The 18,650-nt window shown below is 38.5% G+C and overlaps 3 protein-coding genes across 3 annotated transcripts; 2 read left to right on the forward strand and 1 right to left on the reverse strand.

Annotated features, from left to right (window-relative positions):
- Positions 1-37: 37 nt before the first annotated feature.
- Positions 38-3,473, reverse strand: LOC134873818 (troponin I, slow skeletal muscle-like). Its single transcript, XM_063897696.1, has 7 exons — positions 3,259-3,473; positions 2,044-2,077; positions 1,767-1,808; positions 1,522-1,653; positions 1,013-1,102; positions 755-925; positions 38-669 (listed from the first exon to the last, which is right to left on the reverse strand). The coding sequence occupies exons 4-7, from the start codon at positions 1,624-1,626 to the stop codon at positions 583-585; spliced, it is 453 nt and encodes a 150-aa protein (XP_063753766.1). The 5' UTR covers positions 1,627-1,653; positions 1,767-1,808; positions 2,044-2,077; positions 3,259-3,473; the 3' UTR covers positions 38-582.
- Positions 3,474-6,003: 2,530 nt separating this feature from the next.
- Positions 6,004-9,536, forward strand: LOC134880784 (interleukin-17 receptor A). The gene is made up of 11 exons (XM_063907866.1): positions 6,004-6,230; positions 6,313-6,334; positions 6,606-6,749; positions 6,929-7,047; positions 7,119-7,239; positions 7,461-7,508; positions 7,608-7,765; positions 7,894-7,968; positions 8,074-8,143; positions 8,414-8,509; positions 8,594-9,536. The coding sequence occupies exons 1-11, from the start codon at positions 6,057-6,059 to the stop codon at positions 9,457-9,459; spliced, it is 1,893 nt and encodes a 630-aa protein (XP_063763936.1). The 5' UTR covers positions 6,004-6,056; the 3' UTR covers positions 9,460-9,536.
- A 238-nt stretch (positions 9,537-9,774) lies between these two features.
- On the forward strand, positions 9,775-18,352 carry zgc:136858 (uncharacterized protein LOC678543 homolog). Its single transcript, XM_063907877.1, is given in 18 exon segments — positions 9,775-12,570; positions 12,649-12,763; positions 12,856-13,030; positions 13,470-13,581; positions 13,759-13,865; positions 13,968-14,094; positions 14,184-14,304; positions 14,407-14,492; positions 14,660-14,787; positions 14,867-14,926; positions 15,015-15,078; positions 15,160-15,258; positions 15,579-15,706; positions 16,111-16,225; positions 16,312-16,449; positions 16,686-16,852; positions 17,421-17,503; positions 17,674-18,352. Coding segments are annotated over 18 exon segments (2,100 nt in total). The 5' UTR covers positions 9,775-12,491; the 3' UTR covers positions 17,870-18,352.
- Positions 18,353-18,650: the final 298 nt, after the last annotated feature.

Here is an 18,650-nt window from a genome sequence, read left to right on the forward strand (position 1 = left end):
ACAAGATCAAAACTGGAAAATCAAAGAAACCAAGTAGTAAAGTCTTTATGGTCTTTTAATAAGCATCGCATGTATTACAGACCAGTGGGACAGCCCCTTCATCTGTATAATACAAATACTTCACTTCAAATGACAAACTCACAAAGCTAATCTGCATTTTCTTTAGCACAATTTCAATATGCAAAGGGTATTCTATTCTATACAATGTTCATGATTACATCAACGGCATATAGTGGTATTTTTTACATACATGTTTAAATTAAATCAAGAAAAAAACGATTTATCTCAACATCATTATACACTCTTTCTATAAGTCCGCATGACTGCAGACTTTCCGGACGGAGGTGCCCAAAGTGGTGGCTTTTTCTCTTCCTTTTTAATGGCAATGAGTTGTTGCAAGCATGTCACGATGGTGTGTCTTGTTCCTCCTTTTTCATACAATTATCAGCCCTCATGAACTCACACACTCAAGCATTACAGCTGCGAACACATGTGACGTCAATTAAGCCAATGAGGGTTTAGTGCTTAGGCCATAGGGTGTAGGTTGGGATTGGGCCGGTGTATTACTAACATAGCACTGTCTTATTGTCCTGCGTTAAACATCTTCTTCCTGCCATCCATTCCAGACATGGCTTCCACGTTCTTACGCCAATCAGTCACTTCTTCCTTCTGCAAAGATAAAAGATTTGAATGTAATTCACTTTTACATTTCATTTCCTATTATTGTGGATGATTGTTTTCAACGAAGCCTTACCTTTTCCTCTTCCTTCTTCACTGTCTTAAGGTTGGCCTTGAAATCAGCCTTCATGAGTTTGGATGGGTCGCTGCATGCTCCCAGCATGTCGTCCGTGGTTTTCTTCACCCTCTTCAAGTTGGGCCTCTTTGCCCCCTTCAGCCCACAGATCTTCTCTCTCAGTGACTGGATCTGGGAAACAAACACACACTTCAACATCCTGATAGGTCAGTAACTATACAAATGAATTGGTGATGTACTGAAAAACTTCCACTGTACCTCTGTTTCATTTTTGACTACCTTAGCTTCTGTATCATAACGAACTTCATCTACAACATCAATCTTACGATGTAGTTCTTTGCAAAGATCCTGCAAAGAGAAAAGGAGAACATGTCAAAGTGATATAGAATATAAGAGTGTTGCAGGAATAAGTCTAAAAACCCAGTAATGAGCTATCATTTTCGCCCTTTCTGTTTTATTAATGTCATTGGGTTTTGGAGCATGAGGTTGTAAACGACATGAAAGAGGAAACTCATCTACCCAGCGGTGGTGATGTTAAAGTCATGCCAATATCTAGTTAGTTTAGCTTTTTACATTTGGTGATAGCATCTAGTCCTCAAAAATCATTCAAAAAGTGCAGATTTATGACGATAGTATAATAATCGAACTTTCTGCAACTTAACAAAATGTTTTGGGAAGGTAACCTTTAATTTCTGGGTTTTCCTACAACAACATGTCATCCTTGCAGTACTGAAAGACTGAATCAGCATGGTTTTCTGTGTCAGTACCTGGAGTTCCTGGACTGAGAGACCTGGCAGGTTCAGGGCAGGGAAACAGTCTTTCACAGCTCTTTCCTTCTCTAGTTTCTTCTGTTCAATTTCAGCCACCAGCATAGTTGCTGCTTTCTTCAGCAGTTTAGACTGTAAGACAGGCAGACGTTAATAACTCTGTTTAAAACATTAAAGCAGTCATGGGACATATGGCATTTTTAGTGTATGGTATTTCAGTGGTCTAAAGAGTCTGCCAGACCTACCTTCAAAAGCAATCTGCGTGTTGCTGAATACTTTGGTTTTCTCTGTGAGGAAGATCAGAATGCTTTACATGTCAAATAAATTCATACATTCAGTTTCAAATGTATATTTTCAAGCACAAAAAGCATTATTAATGAATGCATGTGAAAGAAATGTTTTTTGGACTCACCGGTCTTCATCAAGATGTAACAAGACAAGTAAACAAAAGAAAATGAGAGATGTTTTAATGTATTATACCAATAGTCTGCAGAATTGTGACTCTCTTTTAGAGGTCAATACTTACCCTTCAGACATGTCTGCAGTTTACGGTTTCCTTTGGAGCAAAAACAAAGTTTGTTTACTGTTTTGAAATGCCTTGCATGCATTTTTAACACTTCTTTACATCGTTTTACAGACTTCACTTAGTATTTATACATTTAATGAGTAATTATTAAAGTCTGAACAATGTTTCCTACAGTAAATGTGATGAATCCTTCTAGTTCACAGTTCAATAGAATACAGTGGTCTCATTGACCTCAGTGGCTTCAGACGTATTTTTTTTTTCCAAGATCAGATAATCCTTCCCATTGTTATAAGAGCTGACAAGGAGCCAGTCTCTATATTTAGCCACATTGCCACCATACTTTTCTGTCCCCCAGCAGCTGCCTTGTCCTTTATGGTGCCAGAGAAAAGTTTGGCAGGCAAGAGACAAACTTTAGTTAAATCTCACAAGGGCTGTGAGAGTAATAAAAATCACTTCTCAATCCACAACACTGCTTTATTTTTTATTTAGCTGCATATTAATTGCACATTTCTCCGAGCAGCAATTCCAGATTAGGGCTGAAGTGAAAATGAGCTGTCAACAAATCTCCTTTGTCTCTCTCACTTTCTCTGACCTTCTCCTTCGAGCATTAGCTTTACAACCACATAACTTAAATGCAATGTAACCATGCCATTATATATGAACAAAGTAGGTGTTAGAGACTGATGAAAGCCTGTCAATGCCTCTGATACAACACAGTTATATAACCAATTTGAGTTAATCCAGCCTGACAGGGGGCTAAATTCAAAGTAAAGTATCCAATCATAAAGCCTTGCCTCTCAACCCAAGAGGTGCCAGTTCATACGAGCGAGCCATCATCACTTATCAAAGCAGCTTTTCGGACACAACGACGGGTCAGGCCTGCTGTTACCAGCCGATAATACCTTTTCAGGCAGTTCAAGCCTCGGGTTACATTTCTACCCTTACAGGATCAAGATATCATCAAGATGCATTTAAGATCTGACAAAAGTGGCAACATAGCAGGGATTCACTCACATAAATTCCAGTCAAAGTAAATGTGTCAGTGAATGCTGTTATGCAGTCTTCGTCATTAAAGCCTTTGATAGCTTCGGTAGCATCAAGAGAAGAAGTTAATATTGCACTGTCATTTTAAAGAGTCTCCTTCAATGTCTCACATGATTGACTTTGAGTTTCTTGTGGAAAATAGCATTGGTTGATTATATGAAACTTACCTTGAAAAGTGAGAGGAAATCAGAGCAGGCAGCAGCCGTTCTTAGTCTGGAAAAGAAAAAAGCACCTGACGATTATTAGTGAAAGATTTATGTATTCAAAGTCTCACGTGAATGGCTCGCTAAAATAGACCCCCTGTCCACCTGACAATTTCTACATCACAGTGCAACCCCTTTTTGATTTGCCCTCAACCCATGACCCATTTATCTCATGTGATTGCATTACACAAGGGCACACCTCACACGCTCTTCACCTAACTGACAGCTGACTTATCGACTCTGCAGATATCTGGCGCCCTGACCTTGTTTGCTTTCTCACTATGTGTCATGGGGTGGACAGGCCAAGGTTTTAAAGGTGCCTTTAAAAGTCAGTTACAAAAATCTAAGTATTGGATCAATTCAAAATATATTTTTTAAATAGGATTTTCCTTTGACATCCAGCATTAAAAAGCCTGTACAACAATTTGACTCCAGACAGAAACAGCCTGTAATGTAGTGGAAAGCAATTACAAAAATAGAATAATGTGTTTTGTTTTTTTCATATATTTGTAATAATTGTATAACTTGTGAAAGTATGAAGCACCAGTAACTGGTTTATAAACTCTTCTTAAAAGCTTGATAATGAGATATAACATGTGATTACACACATCAACACATTATTACATGGTGTTATTAAGCTTTAAATAGCAGTTTATAATCATAACAGTTATTATGTGATATTGTGTTGTTTTTGTTGTTGTTGTTTACTGCTCGTTTTAGTTTGATAAAAATAATAAAACATGTTTTATTCCTTAAGCTGCATCTCGAGGTCAAATGGCTTGAAAACAAAATTTAGAATTAATATATCTAAATTCTCATATAAAAGATATACAAGTATTGAAGACAGTGGCCAACAATATTCAAGATGACAAACGTCAGAAAGGAACAGTTTAAGTGTATTTATCAATCAAACGATGCAATTCCCAAGGTAAACATTTCTCTTACGTCTGCATCTTAATTCTTATGTCATCCGGACAAAAAACTATGTGTATTAACTATGTAGAAAAGGTCATCTTGAATAACTTTAGCATGTGTTTTAGATTGCATTAAAGCATTAACATGTGTTTTGCATGAGGAGTTTTAACGTTCAACAAATACACTCAAAACAAATTCTTATAATAACAACACTATGTAATGTTTAATGTGTAACAAACTATTCATTAAGGGTTTACCTTCTGCTTACAAATGCTACATTCTGAACACAACACATCACAACAGACGGCAGCTGCACTGAATAAAAGTAACTCGTTATATTTAGATGGAGGTGCCACCATGGCAACTGAATCACAATTGCCCTGATACCGCTGTCACACAGAGCAAAAACAATCTCCAGTCTATTCTGGTCAGATTTAGGCGGCACATGTCCGTCTTTCTTAGTGTTGTGTAAAATGATCCTCTTGGGCTAAACGTTCTGTATGAGACAAAGTAATACTGAGACAAAGCAACAGGAATTAACACATAACCACAGACACACTTTGTCCTATACAACATAATCCCTGGTAACTATAGCTGCAGGTTCAATGGAATTAATCCCGGCCCTAAGGTGTTGATCCTTTAGAGTGAGATGTTCTGTTATCTTTTTATTAGGGTAATGTTCCCTGGTGGTTATGCAGGGTCAATCTTGGTGTTAAGTGGTGTTTTAAAGGGACAGTTTACCTCAAAAGACAATTATACTTCCTTTGGTTTGGCTGTAGTGCTATTACTCAATATAGATAGTTGTGTTGTTGTCTGTTGATTGTTGGAGATGTTGACGCCTTCTTTTGAATATAATGTAACTACATGGCGCTGAAGATAATTCACAGACCTTGTTGTTAACAATCTCATGTGGGATCTTTTCTACCAAAAAGCCACCCACAAACCAGTCAGCACTAGTCCTCTTCTCTGAGTAAATGCATGCTTCCTCCCTCACCCTGATATGAATGTAGTTACCAGTTGAAGCAGCTCAAAACAAGGCTGTTCATTATTTCACTAAACAAGTCCATGATTTCTGAAAAGACAAAATGCTAATAATTTAATTTATTTGGTACTTTGAGCATCACAGGCTCAGTACCATCTAGTTCTGCTACACTTGAGAGAAGGCAGAAATGTATACAGCTGATATTTCCAATACAGGGACACTCATTCTAAAACTGTCTCAAAATAAGCACTAAAAGTAAGAGGAAAAGTGTATATTTTTGATCCTGTTGGGAACTGTCCCTTTAAGGGGCGGCCTCTGGACAAGAGGTTTAAGACTCTGATTGCATAATCACAACATCCCACGTTCAAATGCGGCCTGGGAACTGTGTCTCTCTCTCCCCTCATTTTCTATTAAAAGGCTACTGTTGTATGTCTAAAAAAGCTGAGCATTTCCCCAAACAAATGTAGTTAAGTATGCAATTAACTAATCAAATGTTTTTAATAGGCATAACACTCTCCAAATATAATGTTTAAAAGGATTGGGCATAACTTAACTTAATGATTGGGCATAACTTTTTAGAATGCATTTTAACGGTTAAAAGCTGAACTTTGAATCTTGTAAATTTGGTAGCTGCTGACCCCTAGTGACTGAAAATAACTATCATCTGTTTCTAAGATAAGTCTGTAGAAGTGTAGACAATGATTTTCAGCCCATGTTCCTCCTGAGAATGTAAACCCCGAACCACAAGAGCGTGCTTCCTGTGTAATAAGATGACAGCGCCTGATAAACATGAACCCTGTTTGAGATTGGATCACATTGAACCGTCTCTGTCTTTGTTCAAGCCAACAGTTGAAATCTCTTCAAAATGGAGTGTATTATTGCTCTTATTTACGCCTTTGTTTTTAATGCGTTTTCTCGTGTGACGTGGAGCTTCAGCAGAGTGATTCACGTTCCCTTTTTCTGTTTTTGTTTGACTGCTGGACTCACCCTGACGACTTCTATCAGGATTCTGGACAAGCGTGAAGACTGCAATCCACTGGTGAGGATTGCATTTATAAAAACAATCAATCTAATAAAAGTCCAGTTTTTAATTGATCAATTATCTTGTGTCTTCTTCCCAGGATCTTAAGAACTGCCAAATTAGTGAGTATCCTATTCTTCAAATGTGTCTAAAAAGTTCAAATACTTGTGTACAACCATCAAGAATATGTTAAAGGTGGCCATACTTTGTGAAAACAGTCTATATTATATATATACATGTGTTGTTATTATTAGCTTGGATGAATGAATTGTGCCGAAAAGTATTATTTTAATTTGACACTTATGTGATCTGCCAATACAGTTAGCTGCACAAACAGTAAGTTTACCATATATTCACAGCAATATAATTGAAACACTGTTCCTTACGTCTCAGAAAACTGTTCAGACGAACGCATCGTCAAACCTAGACAAAACGCTCCAAACGGCCCAGAAGGGGGTTCCCATCATGTGGGTGTCTGGATGGACGAACACGAACTTGTTTCTGTTGTGAATGTAACATGGGCAATAAAGTCAGATGGTAAGTATTGCTAAAATCTATACTGAATTTAAAAATACACATTGTTTATTGTAGCTCACATTTAAAAATGCATCAAATACAAATTGTGAACCAACTGGTATTTCTTTATAGGTGAAAAGAAAAGCTGACAAAAAATCAAATTGGTATGCAGTAAAAGATACACTTCCTTCTATTGACAGGAAATGTAAATGTCCTTCGGGGATCACAGATAGATATTCTGGATGAAGGTACAAATCAAAGTTTGTGCGTGCAGTTCTCTTACAACCTCTACAGTCAGCAAAATTCAAAATATAATAAGGTAAGATTGTAACATACTTGCTTGATTATCTATCTATGGATGGCTGTTACAGATATGTTTCTCTTTATTAGTGGACATTTTCCTTGGATGGAGTCGTGGTAGAGCCTCATCATACATATATGGTGTCCATTTTGAATCTACCAGAGGCTGATTATGAACCTGAGAGGCTTAGAAAGACCATTACCATCCCAGGTCAGTGCTCTCCAAATCCCTGAAATCTGCATGAACAAATAATCATCTTGAATCAGGCATTAGTCACAACTTAATCCCTCCCCAAAAAAAGATCACTTTAATACATATTGTGAAAATAGCTCATGAATCAAAATGGTCAATTTTGCACCAGTTTAAAATGCATCGCGAGTATTTTGATACATGTCTAATCATCTTCGTGTAACTTGTCCCCTCATGGCCAGGATGCATTGACAAGAGAATCCAAAAGGCCCAAATGTGTCTGGAAAACGGTAACTCTAAAATAATAACAGCTCACAGATTGTAAATGGACCGCTGTTAACGATCGTGGACGATCCTAACATTGTGCTCCACATGTTTTGTTATTTCAGGAAGTCTTTGGGATCATCGAATGAATGCTTCGGTGTTTCTTAATAAAGGACTTGGAAAGTTTTTCATCATTGTGCTTTTTGAAGCAGCAAAGTATTCAGAGATATACCGAGTGTCCATCCAGAGTCAAGGTTTCAGTTTCTCAAAGAATCTCTCAAAGGTAATTACACTGCATTTCTATCTTATATTAGCAACAATGACAAATAATACTATATAGAAAGACTACCTTCATACTATATACACCTTGTTTAGGACACATTACATCATTATTATTTTCTCTGTCCGCAGGAAAACAAAACATCGCTGAATGTGACATTTGAGTTTGGTTGGTGGCAGCTTTCACAATGTCAAATGTTGTTATTGGTAAGTTTAATTTAAATGTAAGTTCCCATCCATAACAGTTTACAAAGTAATCTAACATGTTCTCATACAACAGTAAAAGCTAAACTGACTCTGCTTATTTTTAAGATTCAGCCGTTTTTTGTTCGATGCAAGAATGACTGTTGGAGTCCCAAGAAAAATATCGATTTATGCCAGTGTAAGTACGATAGGTAAAGTAACCAACTCAGTGGTTCCCAACCTTATTGGCTTGAGGTTTCTAAAAATAAAGCAGCATTTACTTGCATTCCCCTTGTTGAAGGAGTCAAAAGTCCATCAGTACTTGACCTTTAAATTGATCAGATTATCAAAGGTTAGAGAAAATACAAAAAAAGGCTCTACTTACTCTTCCCTATCTCTTTCATCATCTATCTCAAAAGCCACTTAGATTTATCTTTAGATCTAATCATATTTGTTTGTTTTTCTTTAGATTATCCACAACGGACTTTAATTATCAAGGCATGCTTAGGACTGCTTGTCTTTGGTGGTTTTCTTGCCTTTTTACTGTGGAGAGCTTCCCAGAAAGGTTTGCTTCTTCCAAATGCACAGTACTGAATAGAAAACGCATCTTGAATTGATAATTAATCAACAGACTTCCCACTTCTCTCAGATCCTGTGAACACATCCTTATCTTCTGCCAAACAACAAACTGAAGGTTTTCAAGTGCGAGAGAGAAGAAGACTGCTCGTCATTTACTCCCTCGACCACCCTTTATACAAAAACATTGTCCTGAAGCTTTGTGCCTTTCTGGAAACTAAATGTGGGACTGAAGTGTTCCTGGATCTGCTGGACTCTACAAGACTGGGAGTGTTGGGAAGCATCCAGTGGCTGGACTGGCACAGAAAACAAATTGAAAGCTCTAAAGACAAAATACTAATCCTATGCTCAAGAGGAGTACAAGCCAAATGGAAAGCCATGTGTGGAGACAAACAGGTGTTTCTGAGAGAGGACGCTCGCTCAACTGTGGGTGACATGCTCAGTCCAGCCCTCAGCCTCATGGTCCCCCATTTTATCAGATCTGCATCATTTGAAAAATACATAGTGGCTTACTTTGATGATGTTTGTTCTGAAGAGGATGTTCCTTCACCTTTCAACATAACATTGCGATACAAGCTGATGAAACAGTTTGAGGAGCTCTTTTTCAGGATCCTGGACACTGAGAAGCACGAGCCCGGCAAAGTAAACCACATTGATGGGCTGTCAGAGGACAAGTACCACCAGTGTGCCTCCGGGAGAGCCCTGAGGGACGCCATAGACACTTTTCATGAATACCAGCTGGAGCATCCCCAGTGGTTTGAAGATGAATTATTGGAACAGTCAAAGTCCTCACCTGAAATCTGCGATGATGCAAAAACAACCATAAACCTCATTAAATATCGTGTGGATGATTCAACTCAAGTCACCAATCATTTAAATACACAAGACACTGATTCCACTGTTGACACATCAGGACTTTACGTGGCTGAAGAGCTTTAAATGTGCACTTCAGTTGAGTTTACCCAACTTATATCTGAGAACAGCATGTTTGATTAAATTGTGGTAGTGTTTTGGGATGATGTTCTCCGCTGTTGGTTGAAACTTTGAAACATGCATCATGGTGCATACAAACACATTTTTGTGTCTCTTATGGAATTGGCTTTTATGGAGGCCTGCAATATCTGAGTGACTTTCGAGTTTTACCAAATATATGTATCCCTTTATGCAGTATCAGTGCTGCAGTTGTTTTTTAATTTACTGCATTAATGTTAAATATACAGCGGAGGAAATAAGTATTTGATCCCCTGCCAATTTAGTTAGTTTACCCTCTTACAAAGAAATGAAAAGTTTGTAATTTTTAAGGTAGGTTTATTTTAACAGTGAGAGACAGAATATCAAAACAAATCCAGAAATGTATTTAAAAAAAAGATATAAATTGATTTGCGTTTAATTGGGGGAGTTAAGTATTTGATTGCAACTCACAAGGATTCTGGCTCCCACAGAGCAGTTAAATAAGTCCTCTTGCTTTAAGAAAGTACTCCTGATGTCAACTCGTTACCTGGATTAAAGACACCTGTCCACAGTCAATAAATCAGATTACAACATCTCCCCAATGGCAAGCCCAAAGACAGGTCTTGTGATCATGGCGGAACAAATGTCTAAGGACATCAGGGACAAGATTGTAGACCTGCACACGGCTGGAATAGGCTACAAGACCACCAACAAGCATCTTGGTGAGAGAGAGACAACTGGTTTGATTATTAGAAAATGGAAGAAGCACAAAACGACCATCAATCGCCCTCAGTCTGGAGCTCCACTATCAATGATCATGAGAAAGGTGAGGGGTCAGCCAATAACTACACAGGAGGGACTTGTTAATGATCTGAAGGCAGCTGGGACCACAGTCACCAAGAAAACTATTAGTAAGACACTGCGCCATAATGGATTAAAATCCTGCAGCGCCTGCAAGGGTCCCCTGCTCAAGAAGGCACATGTACAGGCTGTCTGAAGTCTGCCAATGAACCTCTGAATGATTCAGAGAAGGCTTATGAGAAGGTGATGTGGTCAGATGAGACCAAAATCAAGATCATTGGCATCAACTCGACATGTCGTGTTTGGAGAAGGAGAAATGCTGACTATTACCCCAAGAACACCATCCCCAGCATCAAACATGGAGGTGGAATCATTATGCTTTGGTGGGGTTTCTCTGCTAAGGGGACAGGGCGATTCACCGCATCGAGGGGAGGATGGAGGGGGCCATGTATCGTAAAATATTGGCTTATAACCTCCTTCCCTCAGCCAGGACACTGAAAATGGGACATGGATAGGTCTTCCAGCATGACAATGACCTAAAACATACGGCCAAGGCAACTAAGGAGTGGCTACAGAAGAAGCCCATTAATGTGATGGAGGGGCCTAGCCAGTGTCCGGACCTCCATCCCATAGAAAATTTGTGGAGGGAGCTGAAGCTTCCAGTTGCCAAGCATCAGCCTCCAAACCTTAAGGATTTTTGAGAGAATCTGCAGAGAGGAGTGAACCAAAATCCCTCCTGAGATGTGAGCAAACCTGGTAACCAACTACAAGAAACATCTGACCTCTGTGCTGTCCAACACGGCTTTCTCCGCCAAGAACTAAGGCATGTTTTGCAAGGGGATCAAATACTTATTTCCCCAATGAAATGCAAATTCATTTATATCTGTGTACATTTCTGGATTTTGTTTTTGATATTCTTTCTATCACTGTTAAAATAAACCTACCATAAAACTTACAGACTGTTCATTTCTTTGTAACTGGGTAAACTAACTAAATTGGCAGGGGATCAAATACTTGTTTCCTCCACTGTATCTTGCTTTCACTCAGGAGACAGATCCAGAGTAGCTTTACCAGAGAGATCTGTGGTTGATGCTTTTGGTCTGTGTAAACAACGTTTGGGTCAAAGTTCAGCCTTCTGGGCAAAGTTTCTATCATTTCTGTTACACTGAAGAAGGTAAGACTAGTGTTTGTTTGTGACAGTGTTCTGTATTATAATGAGCTGATTTAATCTAATGTGCTATAGACTTTTTAATACTGTAACGCATGGACATGGTTATTCAATAATCACAGGTAAAAGTTGTCCCTGCTGCATAAAGCATGTGAGCAGAAATAAGTAAATGTTGATACTCCTTTCTATGATGTAGATCTGATCTGTTCATTATAATTCCAAGTGTTTGTTGGTGTGTTTCTGATCCTCTCAGTGTTGTTGTTGAAATATTAAAGACTGTTAAAGTTTAAATCTGGCACAAACAGTTGTAAAGTATTGACTTAAGACAATGTAGTACATTTCAGCAAACTCACACCAAGTGCAAACATGCAGGGAAGTAGCAGAAAGAGATAGCAAACAGACCCCAACTCTAGAAGTTGGTTTCTGAGAGTGGCCCCAAAAAAGGGGGGAGGTTGTGGGAATTTGTCCCGACTAACTGGAGCAAAGAAATCCTCACAATGGCTGAGTTGGTCTTCTGCCTTGCAGTGCAGGGTGTAATGCAACTGGGGAACCTTTTTGATTTTTCCTTTAAGAAGCTAAGGTAATGTTGTACATTGGTTTCATTTTGACAAGCACATTGTTTGATTCCTTCATTTCTATGTTTAAGATTGGTTTATAAGAAATATTAGAGACACTGGTTATTATGAAATGTTAAAATAATCAAGTCTTTTTTAATGCATTACTGTTTGGGAAGAACAGTTCATATTAAGCTTTGATTGACGATAATGTTGGATGCAAAAAAAATAAGTATCAAACTATAAGTAAGAACACTTTCCATTCTCTAGAAGCCAAGTCTCACTCAAAATGAAAACCCTTGTCCTTATATCTATTAAATTAACTCCCAGTTCCCAAGGAGAGGGATGCTAAGGGCCGGCTGTAGCCTTTGGCACATCAGTGTGCAACAGTCAAAGAAACTTGGGTGGCACATGTTGACTGGAAGAAAGAATCAGCTGACAGTTTTTTGTTCCTAAAAACTTCATGTTTTCAAGGTTTCTCTCAAAATCTGAGCAGAATGAGGATGCTGAAGAGAGCTTCTGCACTCCTCCTGAAAAGAGGAATCGCAACTTATCAAAGTAGATTGTGCAGAAATGGTAAATGCATCCTTTAATTATATCTATATTTGAAATATTTCATAAGTGATGATGATTTAATGGCACCTCTTCTCTTAGACAGCCTCTTCAGAGTTCATTCATCTGTATCTGAGGCACTGGCAGAAAACAGACCAGTGGTTGCTCTGGAGAGTACTATCATCACACATGGCATGCCCTATCCACAAAACCTGAGGTAGCCTGTTTACAGTGTCAGTAAACTCTAATAGCAGCAGCCAAAAGTTCATTTAATCATTGAAAATGAGTGCGACCAATGTTTTAATGCAGCACAGCAAAGGAGGTGGAGGCCATCGTGCGAGCTGAAGGAGCCACTCCAGCCACGGTGGGAGTGATCGATGGTGTCGTCCATGTTGGTCTGTCGTCAGAGAAGCTCGATCACCTCGCCCGCTGCGAGAGCTCCATGAAGGTGTCCCGCCGTGATCTACCCTACGTCATCAGCAATGTGAGACCACAACCAACTTCTTTAAAGAATAACTTTACCTGGTTGCATCCACTTAACATACATAGCCACTGCAGGAAAGGAAGAACGCCTGAGAGACTTATTCGGAGTTCTCCCCTATTTATACAGATTAAAATGATCTTATTATTAACTTAAGACAATGCAAAGCAGTTGAACAAACAGAGAACCTAAAGCACAAAGAATACACTTTCACAGAAATACAGGCAAACCGAAAACAGTAGTAACAGAGAGGCAGGAAACAACAAAACAAACCTAGAATAAGTTCATATGTACAACCAACAAAAGTATATTGCCAAATTGTTCATGAAGAATTAGAGATATCTTTAATTGTGTCCTAAAAGGAAGTTAACAATGTCAGTGTCAAATTCTGTGAACGTTGAATCTCTTTTCACTTTTGCTGTCCTGTGTGATATTTTCTCAGGGGCTTTCTGGAGGAACAACAGTGTCGGCCACGATGATAGCTGCACATCGAGCTGGCATCCCTGTGTTTGTCACAGGGGGCATCGGAGGAGTTCACAGAGACGGAGAGAACAGTAAGCAGGCTTATAAGTTCTAAAATAAAACGTGAAAGCAGACTCGCTGACTGGATTTTTAAGCATCTTGAACAGTGTGTCATCAGGTACTGTAAGTGTGTCTGTTGGTGGATAATAAGATAGTATCATTTTACTTTTTATGTGAAGACTTACCATTGGTCATGATTATGCCTCCAGGTCTGGACATCAGTGCAGATCTGACAGAGCTCGGCAGGACTCCCATTGCAGTCATCTCTGCTGGTGTCAAGTCTATTCTGGACATCGGTCGGACCCTGGAGTTCCTTGTGAGAATTATGAGATAAAAAAATATATTAAAACAAAAAATATATTAAATATTAGAAGGACGTTTGACTGTATTATATTCCTGGTACTGTATCTTTTTTTAGGAGACGCAGGGTGTCTGTGTAGCAACCTATGGAGGGTCAAAGAATTTCCCGGCCTTCTTCTCTCCACAAAGCGGATTCACTTCTCCTTATCAAGTCTGCAACCCTGAGGCGGCTGCAAAACTTATTGGTATGCTATAATTTATTATCCTTTAAACACAGATTCAATATCTACTGTTTATTTTAAACTATTATGAATTTGTTTTTTGTGTCGTTCAGCGAGTACTCTGTCACTCGGTCTCCAGAGTGGCGTCCTGTTAGCGGTGCCCATCCCAGAGGAGCATGCAGCAGCCGGCAAGCTGATAGAGGAGGCTGTGCAGGCTGCAGTCACAGAGGCAAGGTACAGAAAGTCACCGCAGCTTATAATCTGTTGCATTTTGTTTATTTAACACTTGGAAAACGAGTTCTGTATGGATGTCTGGACTTTTGTTTTGTTATTCAGTGTTAAAGGTATAACAGGAAGAGATGTGACGCCGTTTATTCTTCAAAAGGTCAACGAGCTGACTGAAGGAAAGTCCCTTCAGGCCAGTATCCTTCTGAAAATCTGAATCATTCAGACTTCAGACAGAGAGCATGATCATATCAAATCATGTTGAAAGGACAGCGATGTCTGAAAACGTTTTTTTCTCAAATGCCAGACAATGTTTCCATGCTGTATAGAATTATAAAATACCCTTAACCTGTTTTGTTCTCAGACATTGCTCTCATTCTTAACAATGCTAAAGTTGGTAGTCAGATAGCTTGCGCACTGTCACAACAAATGACTGAGAGAAAATTCAGAGGAAAGACTAATCATCATGGAAAACACTCAGACTCAGATATTGTGAGTATAAAAAACGTACAGTGGATGATTTAGTAAGATACTTGCACACTAAAACACCCACAATGCTGTTCTCTTGCAGGTTGTCATAGGAGGAATAAATGTTGATTTTATTGCAAAAGGAAAAGCAGAAACACTTATTGTAAGTTACATTAATTCACTCTACCTCAGATCATGTAAAGCCAGATTACTGAAGGTTACTTCTGAGAAATAATGTTTTTTCTCTTTAGTTTGGACAGACCAACCCAGGAAGTGTGTGTCTGTCATTTGGTGGTGTAGGACGGAACATCGCTGGTGGGTTTTTATCTGATTATGCACATGCACTTGTTTTCACACGTACTGTGAAAATGACAATCTCACTCAATTTCCTTCCAGACTCTCTGAGTCGATTAGGCCGCAGCCCTCTGTTCATCTCAGCTACTGGAGCTGATTCACACAGTGAGGCAGTGTTTAACTATTGTAAACATATGGTATGTAAACATCAACAGTTGTTTATCACCAAGCATGATTCAAATAGAAAAAATGATATTCGATACTGGAACTTGAAATACTGATTTTGAACAGGCAGTTAAACGATTTGGTTTGATTAGAGGTTTATTATTTTAAGAGTGACTTTTACATTACCTGCCTTTTCATTCCTGTTTTCTACATACACCAAGGATATTTCAAAATGACTGTACTCAGGTCTCACTTGACATGACATTCAAAGTGGCCTGCTGATTAAATACAATATATAATTTATTTTGATGAAATATTTTAATGTTAACCTACATTTTGTTCCTTATTTCTCTAAGAACACAACGGTGTGGCTAGGCTAGAAGAGCAAAGCACAGCGACTTACTGTGCTGTGTTCACTGCGAGTGGAGAACTGAGTGTTGGATTAGGAGACATGGACATTCATCAGCAGATCACGGCGCAATATGTAAGCATAACAGGCTTCTAATTTCAGCTATGCTACAGACAAGGATTTGTGATCAAATATCATATACATGCAGGTTATTCCCTCTGAGTTTAAGCCCAAACACTGTCCATAATTTTCCAATTTCCCCTTCTGAAATGTGTATATTCAATATTTTATTTTCAACACTTCCAAAGATTTTGAACTGATTATATTTAGGGTTGTACTTGTGGTCCATCAGTGTAAAATGTCCAGGCCAAAGTATTTAGGAGAATTTAAGGTACAGATTACTCATTAATGACAATAGTTAAAGTTGCAACCCAAATTAGTTTTATATTTTATTCATATTTTTATTTTTAAGTTGTAGCACCTCTTATTTTGAATGGTGCTATATAAACAACAATTACTAACTCAAAGTTTTTTTGTAGGTGTCACAGTTTGAGGAGCAGCTTTCATCAGCTACTCTCGTGTGTCTGGATGGAAACATTCCTGTCTCCACCATAGACTATGTTTGCTCCATTGCTAAAAAACACGACATCAATGGTAAGCATGGAGAGATTTTCACTGTGAATGATCGTGGGCAGAAGCTTCCATTGACTTTAATACAACACAACCAATGTGTGTCACAGTTTGGTATGAGCCGACTGATTCAGATAAAGCCTGTAAGCCTTTCCTGTCGGACGCCTGGAAGTCTCTTTCCTATTCATCCCCAAACCTGGCAGAGCTGCGCGCCATGAACAAAACACTGGGCCTCCCCACACCTGAAAGTAAAGTGTATTTATTGAATATGTCATGGTTTAACCCCTAATTTACTTCTTTACGCTGGCCAACACATAACCCAACATACAATGACCAGACCACAGGCCATAAGATGCCGAACTCCTGAGCTTGCAATATTCTTATTGATGTGTTTAACGCCCTTTGAACAGTGTTTGAAGTTAGTGTTCTCGTGAAGTAGGGCTTGATTGTGATTGAGGATGTGGTTTTGTCTTGTGGGTTGAAGTGCTGTTGAGCTCTGTGGAGGAGGTGCTGAGTGTTGCTGTGGCTCTCTCACGCCCCCTACTGGAGCATCTCCACTGTCTGGTGGTGACTCTGGGCGAGAGTGGGGTGCTGGTGTGCGGAGAGCATGAAGCAGGCTCGGTCAACCTGCAGCCAAGGAAACAGAAGAAGGTAAGGGCACCTTATATTCAACCCTTAGATTTGGCTTTTAATGTTAATGTGCTACATACATTTTGGAAAGGGTGTCAGGTGGTGTTTTATCTGAATTTTAGATGATCAACTCCTATAAAAACTCTATAATTAAGCTGTCACTTGGGCCCTTAAAGACAGTCCCCATAGAAACACAATTTGTGATTCTACTGCCATTACAGCATCGAATCATGCATTCTTTCACATGCGGCTTTCAATCTATGTCCATGGCTTCAAAATGGTAGTTTTGGTCATGTTTGTGCTACAGAACAAATAAGTGTTATTTTCTGAGTTTCCTCCAAAAAATAGTTAAAATGCAGGGAAATGAATGCTGTTGCTAATCAAGCACATGTTCCATACTGATATGAAAAAGTAAAAAAGTGGACAATAATATTAATATATGATTATTTCTTGACATTCAATAGTTCTGTAAGAAAATCAAAGGAACTTTTGTAATGTAAAGCATAAGGTTAATCTAATGATGATAATTACATTGAGGATGATGATGACGACAATGAAAGTGACAGTTTACTGAACTATACGCTTGCAGAAGAGGAAGCTCTGTGCTGTCCACTACCCAGCACTGACTCTGACAGCGGACGAGACCATGAATGTGTCAGGAGCAGGAGACAGGTGCTGGAAATTTACTTTACCTACTTAACCTATTTATTTTTTATTCAAAACTTTCTTTCTGCTTCAGTTTCATCCACTTATTTCTCATGATCTTTTTCTCTCCCTTACAAAACTATTGTGACTCAACAACATTAAAAACAAATGACCAATTATCCCTTCCCTGTCTGCAGTCTCGCAGGTGCTTTGATGGCTGGGATTCTCCAGCAGCGAGACACAGACAGCTGTGTGCGGATGGGGCTCCTGGCTGCAAGACTCTCCCTGGTGTCACCGCATCCTATCGCCCCTACGCTTACCTACGAATCTGTGGAGCCAAACAAAGTCAAGACTCAGGAGTGGCCCAAACCCAGCTTCATGTGGATTGATTGAAAATATTTTCACATCATTTTGACACATACCTGGGGAAAAGTAGAAAAGTGGGTCTATTATGCATAGTTTTTCAAATATTTGTGTCAATTTGATCATTTGAGGCCTTTAAATGCGTGATTGGATTGTGAAGTGTGATGTAAAAAAGATTATACATTAAATATAAATGTTATATGATATTTGATGTTGGTCTAATGAAAAATAATTGAACTACTTTGTCTTGATCACAAATCCTTGTGGGAAAATTATGAAACAGTATAATAAGGTAGCCTGCTGTGGTTTTTTATTTCTTAAAAAAAAAAAAAGAAGATAAAGATACAAATTCAGCAGTGATAGTGAAAATACTCCAGTCATTTTCTTATGTTTTTGGTGTTTTTTTTTCGGATTTCTTGTTGTGTATTTGAACGCCTAACAGTCCCAACATTTTGTATTTACCATCTTAACTTAAATCATTTGTTCAATGTTTTTTTTTCATATAAACTAACCTAATATCAAAAGACAAAGGTTGGACATCCTTCAAAAAAGGAAGAAAAACAATAAAAACTATTAGTAGTACTATAATTAATTAACAAAAAAATAAAAGTACTAATAAAACCATCATAATCTTACAAGTTAAACTTTACCTGTAAATGTTTTTGCCTAAATATTAAAGAAAAACACATTATTTAACCCTTATCAACCCTTATCTAACACATTTGGTATTTTATTTTAAATGCACCCAGTCCTTCCCTGGTCACACTTTAGCGAAGACTTCATTTCCCACAAAGCATCTTTCCTTCTGCGC

The sequence above is a fragment of the Eleginops maclovinus genome, chromosome 2, assembly GCF_036324505.1.
Source record: "Eleginops maclovinus isolate JMC-PN-2008 ecotype Puerto Natales chromosome 2, JC_Emac_rtc_rv5, whole genome shotgun sequence".
Taxonomy (NCBI): Eukaryota; Metazoa; Chordata; class Actinopteri; order Perciformes; family Eleginopidae; genus Eleginops; species Eleginops maclovinus.

Excerpts from the sequence above, each read along its gene's own strand:
- LOC134880784 (XM_063907866.1), top strand. The coding sequence starts at position 6,057 with ATGGAGTGTATTATTGCTCTTATTTACGCCTTTGTTTTTAATGCGTTT. Across the intron at positions 6,750-6,928 it reads ATGGGCAATAAAGTCAGATG|GAAATGTAAATGTCCTTCGG; the intron begins GTAAGTATTGCT and ends TTCTATTGACAG. Across the intron at positions 8,510-8,593 it reads GTGGAGAGCTTCCCAGAAAG|ATCCTGTGAACACATCCTTA; the intron begins GTTTGCTTCTTC and ends CACTTCTCTCAG.
- LOC134873818 (XM_063897696.1), bottom strand. The coding sequence starts at position 1,626 with ATGCTGGTGGCTGAAATTGAACAGAAGAAACTAGAGAAGGAAAGAGCT. Across the intron at positions 1,103-1,521 it reads TCTCAGTCCAGGAACTCCAG|GATCTTTGCAAAGAACTACA; the intron begins GTACTGACACAG and ends TTCTCTTTGCAG. Across the intron at positions 670-754 it reads TGAAGAAGGAAGAGGAAAAG|AAGGAAGAAGTGACTGATTG; the intron begins GTAAGGCTTCGT and ends TTATCTTTGCAG.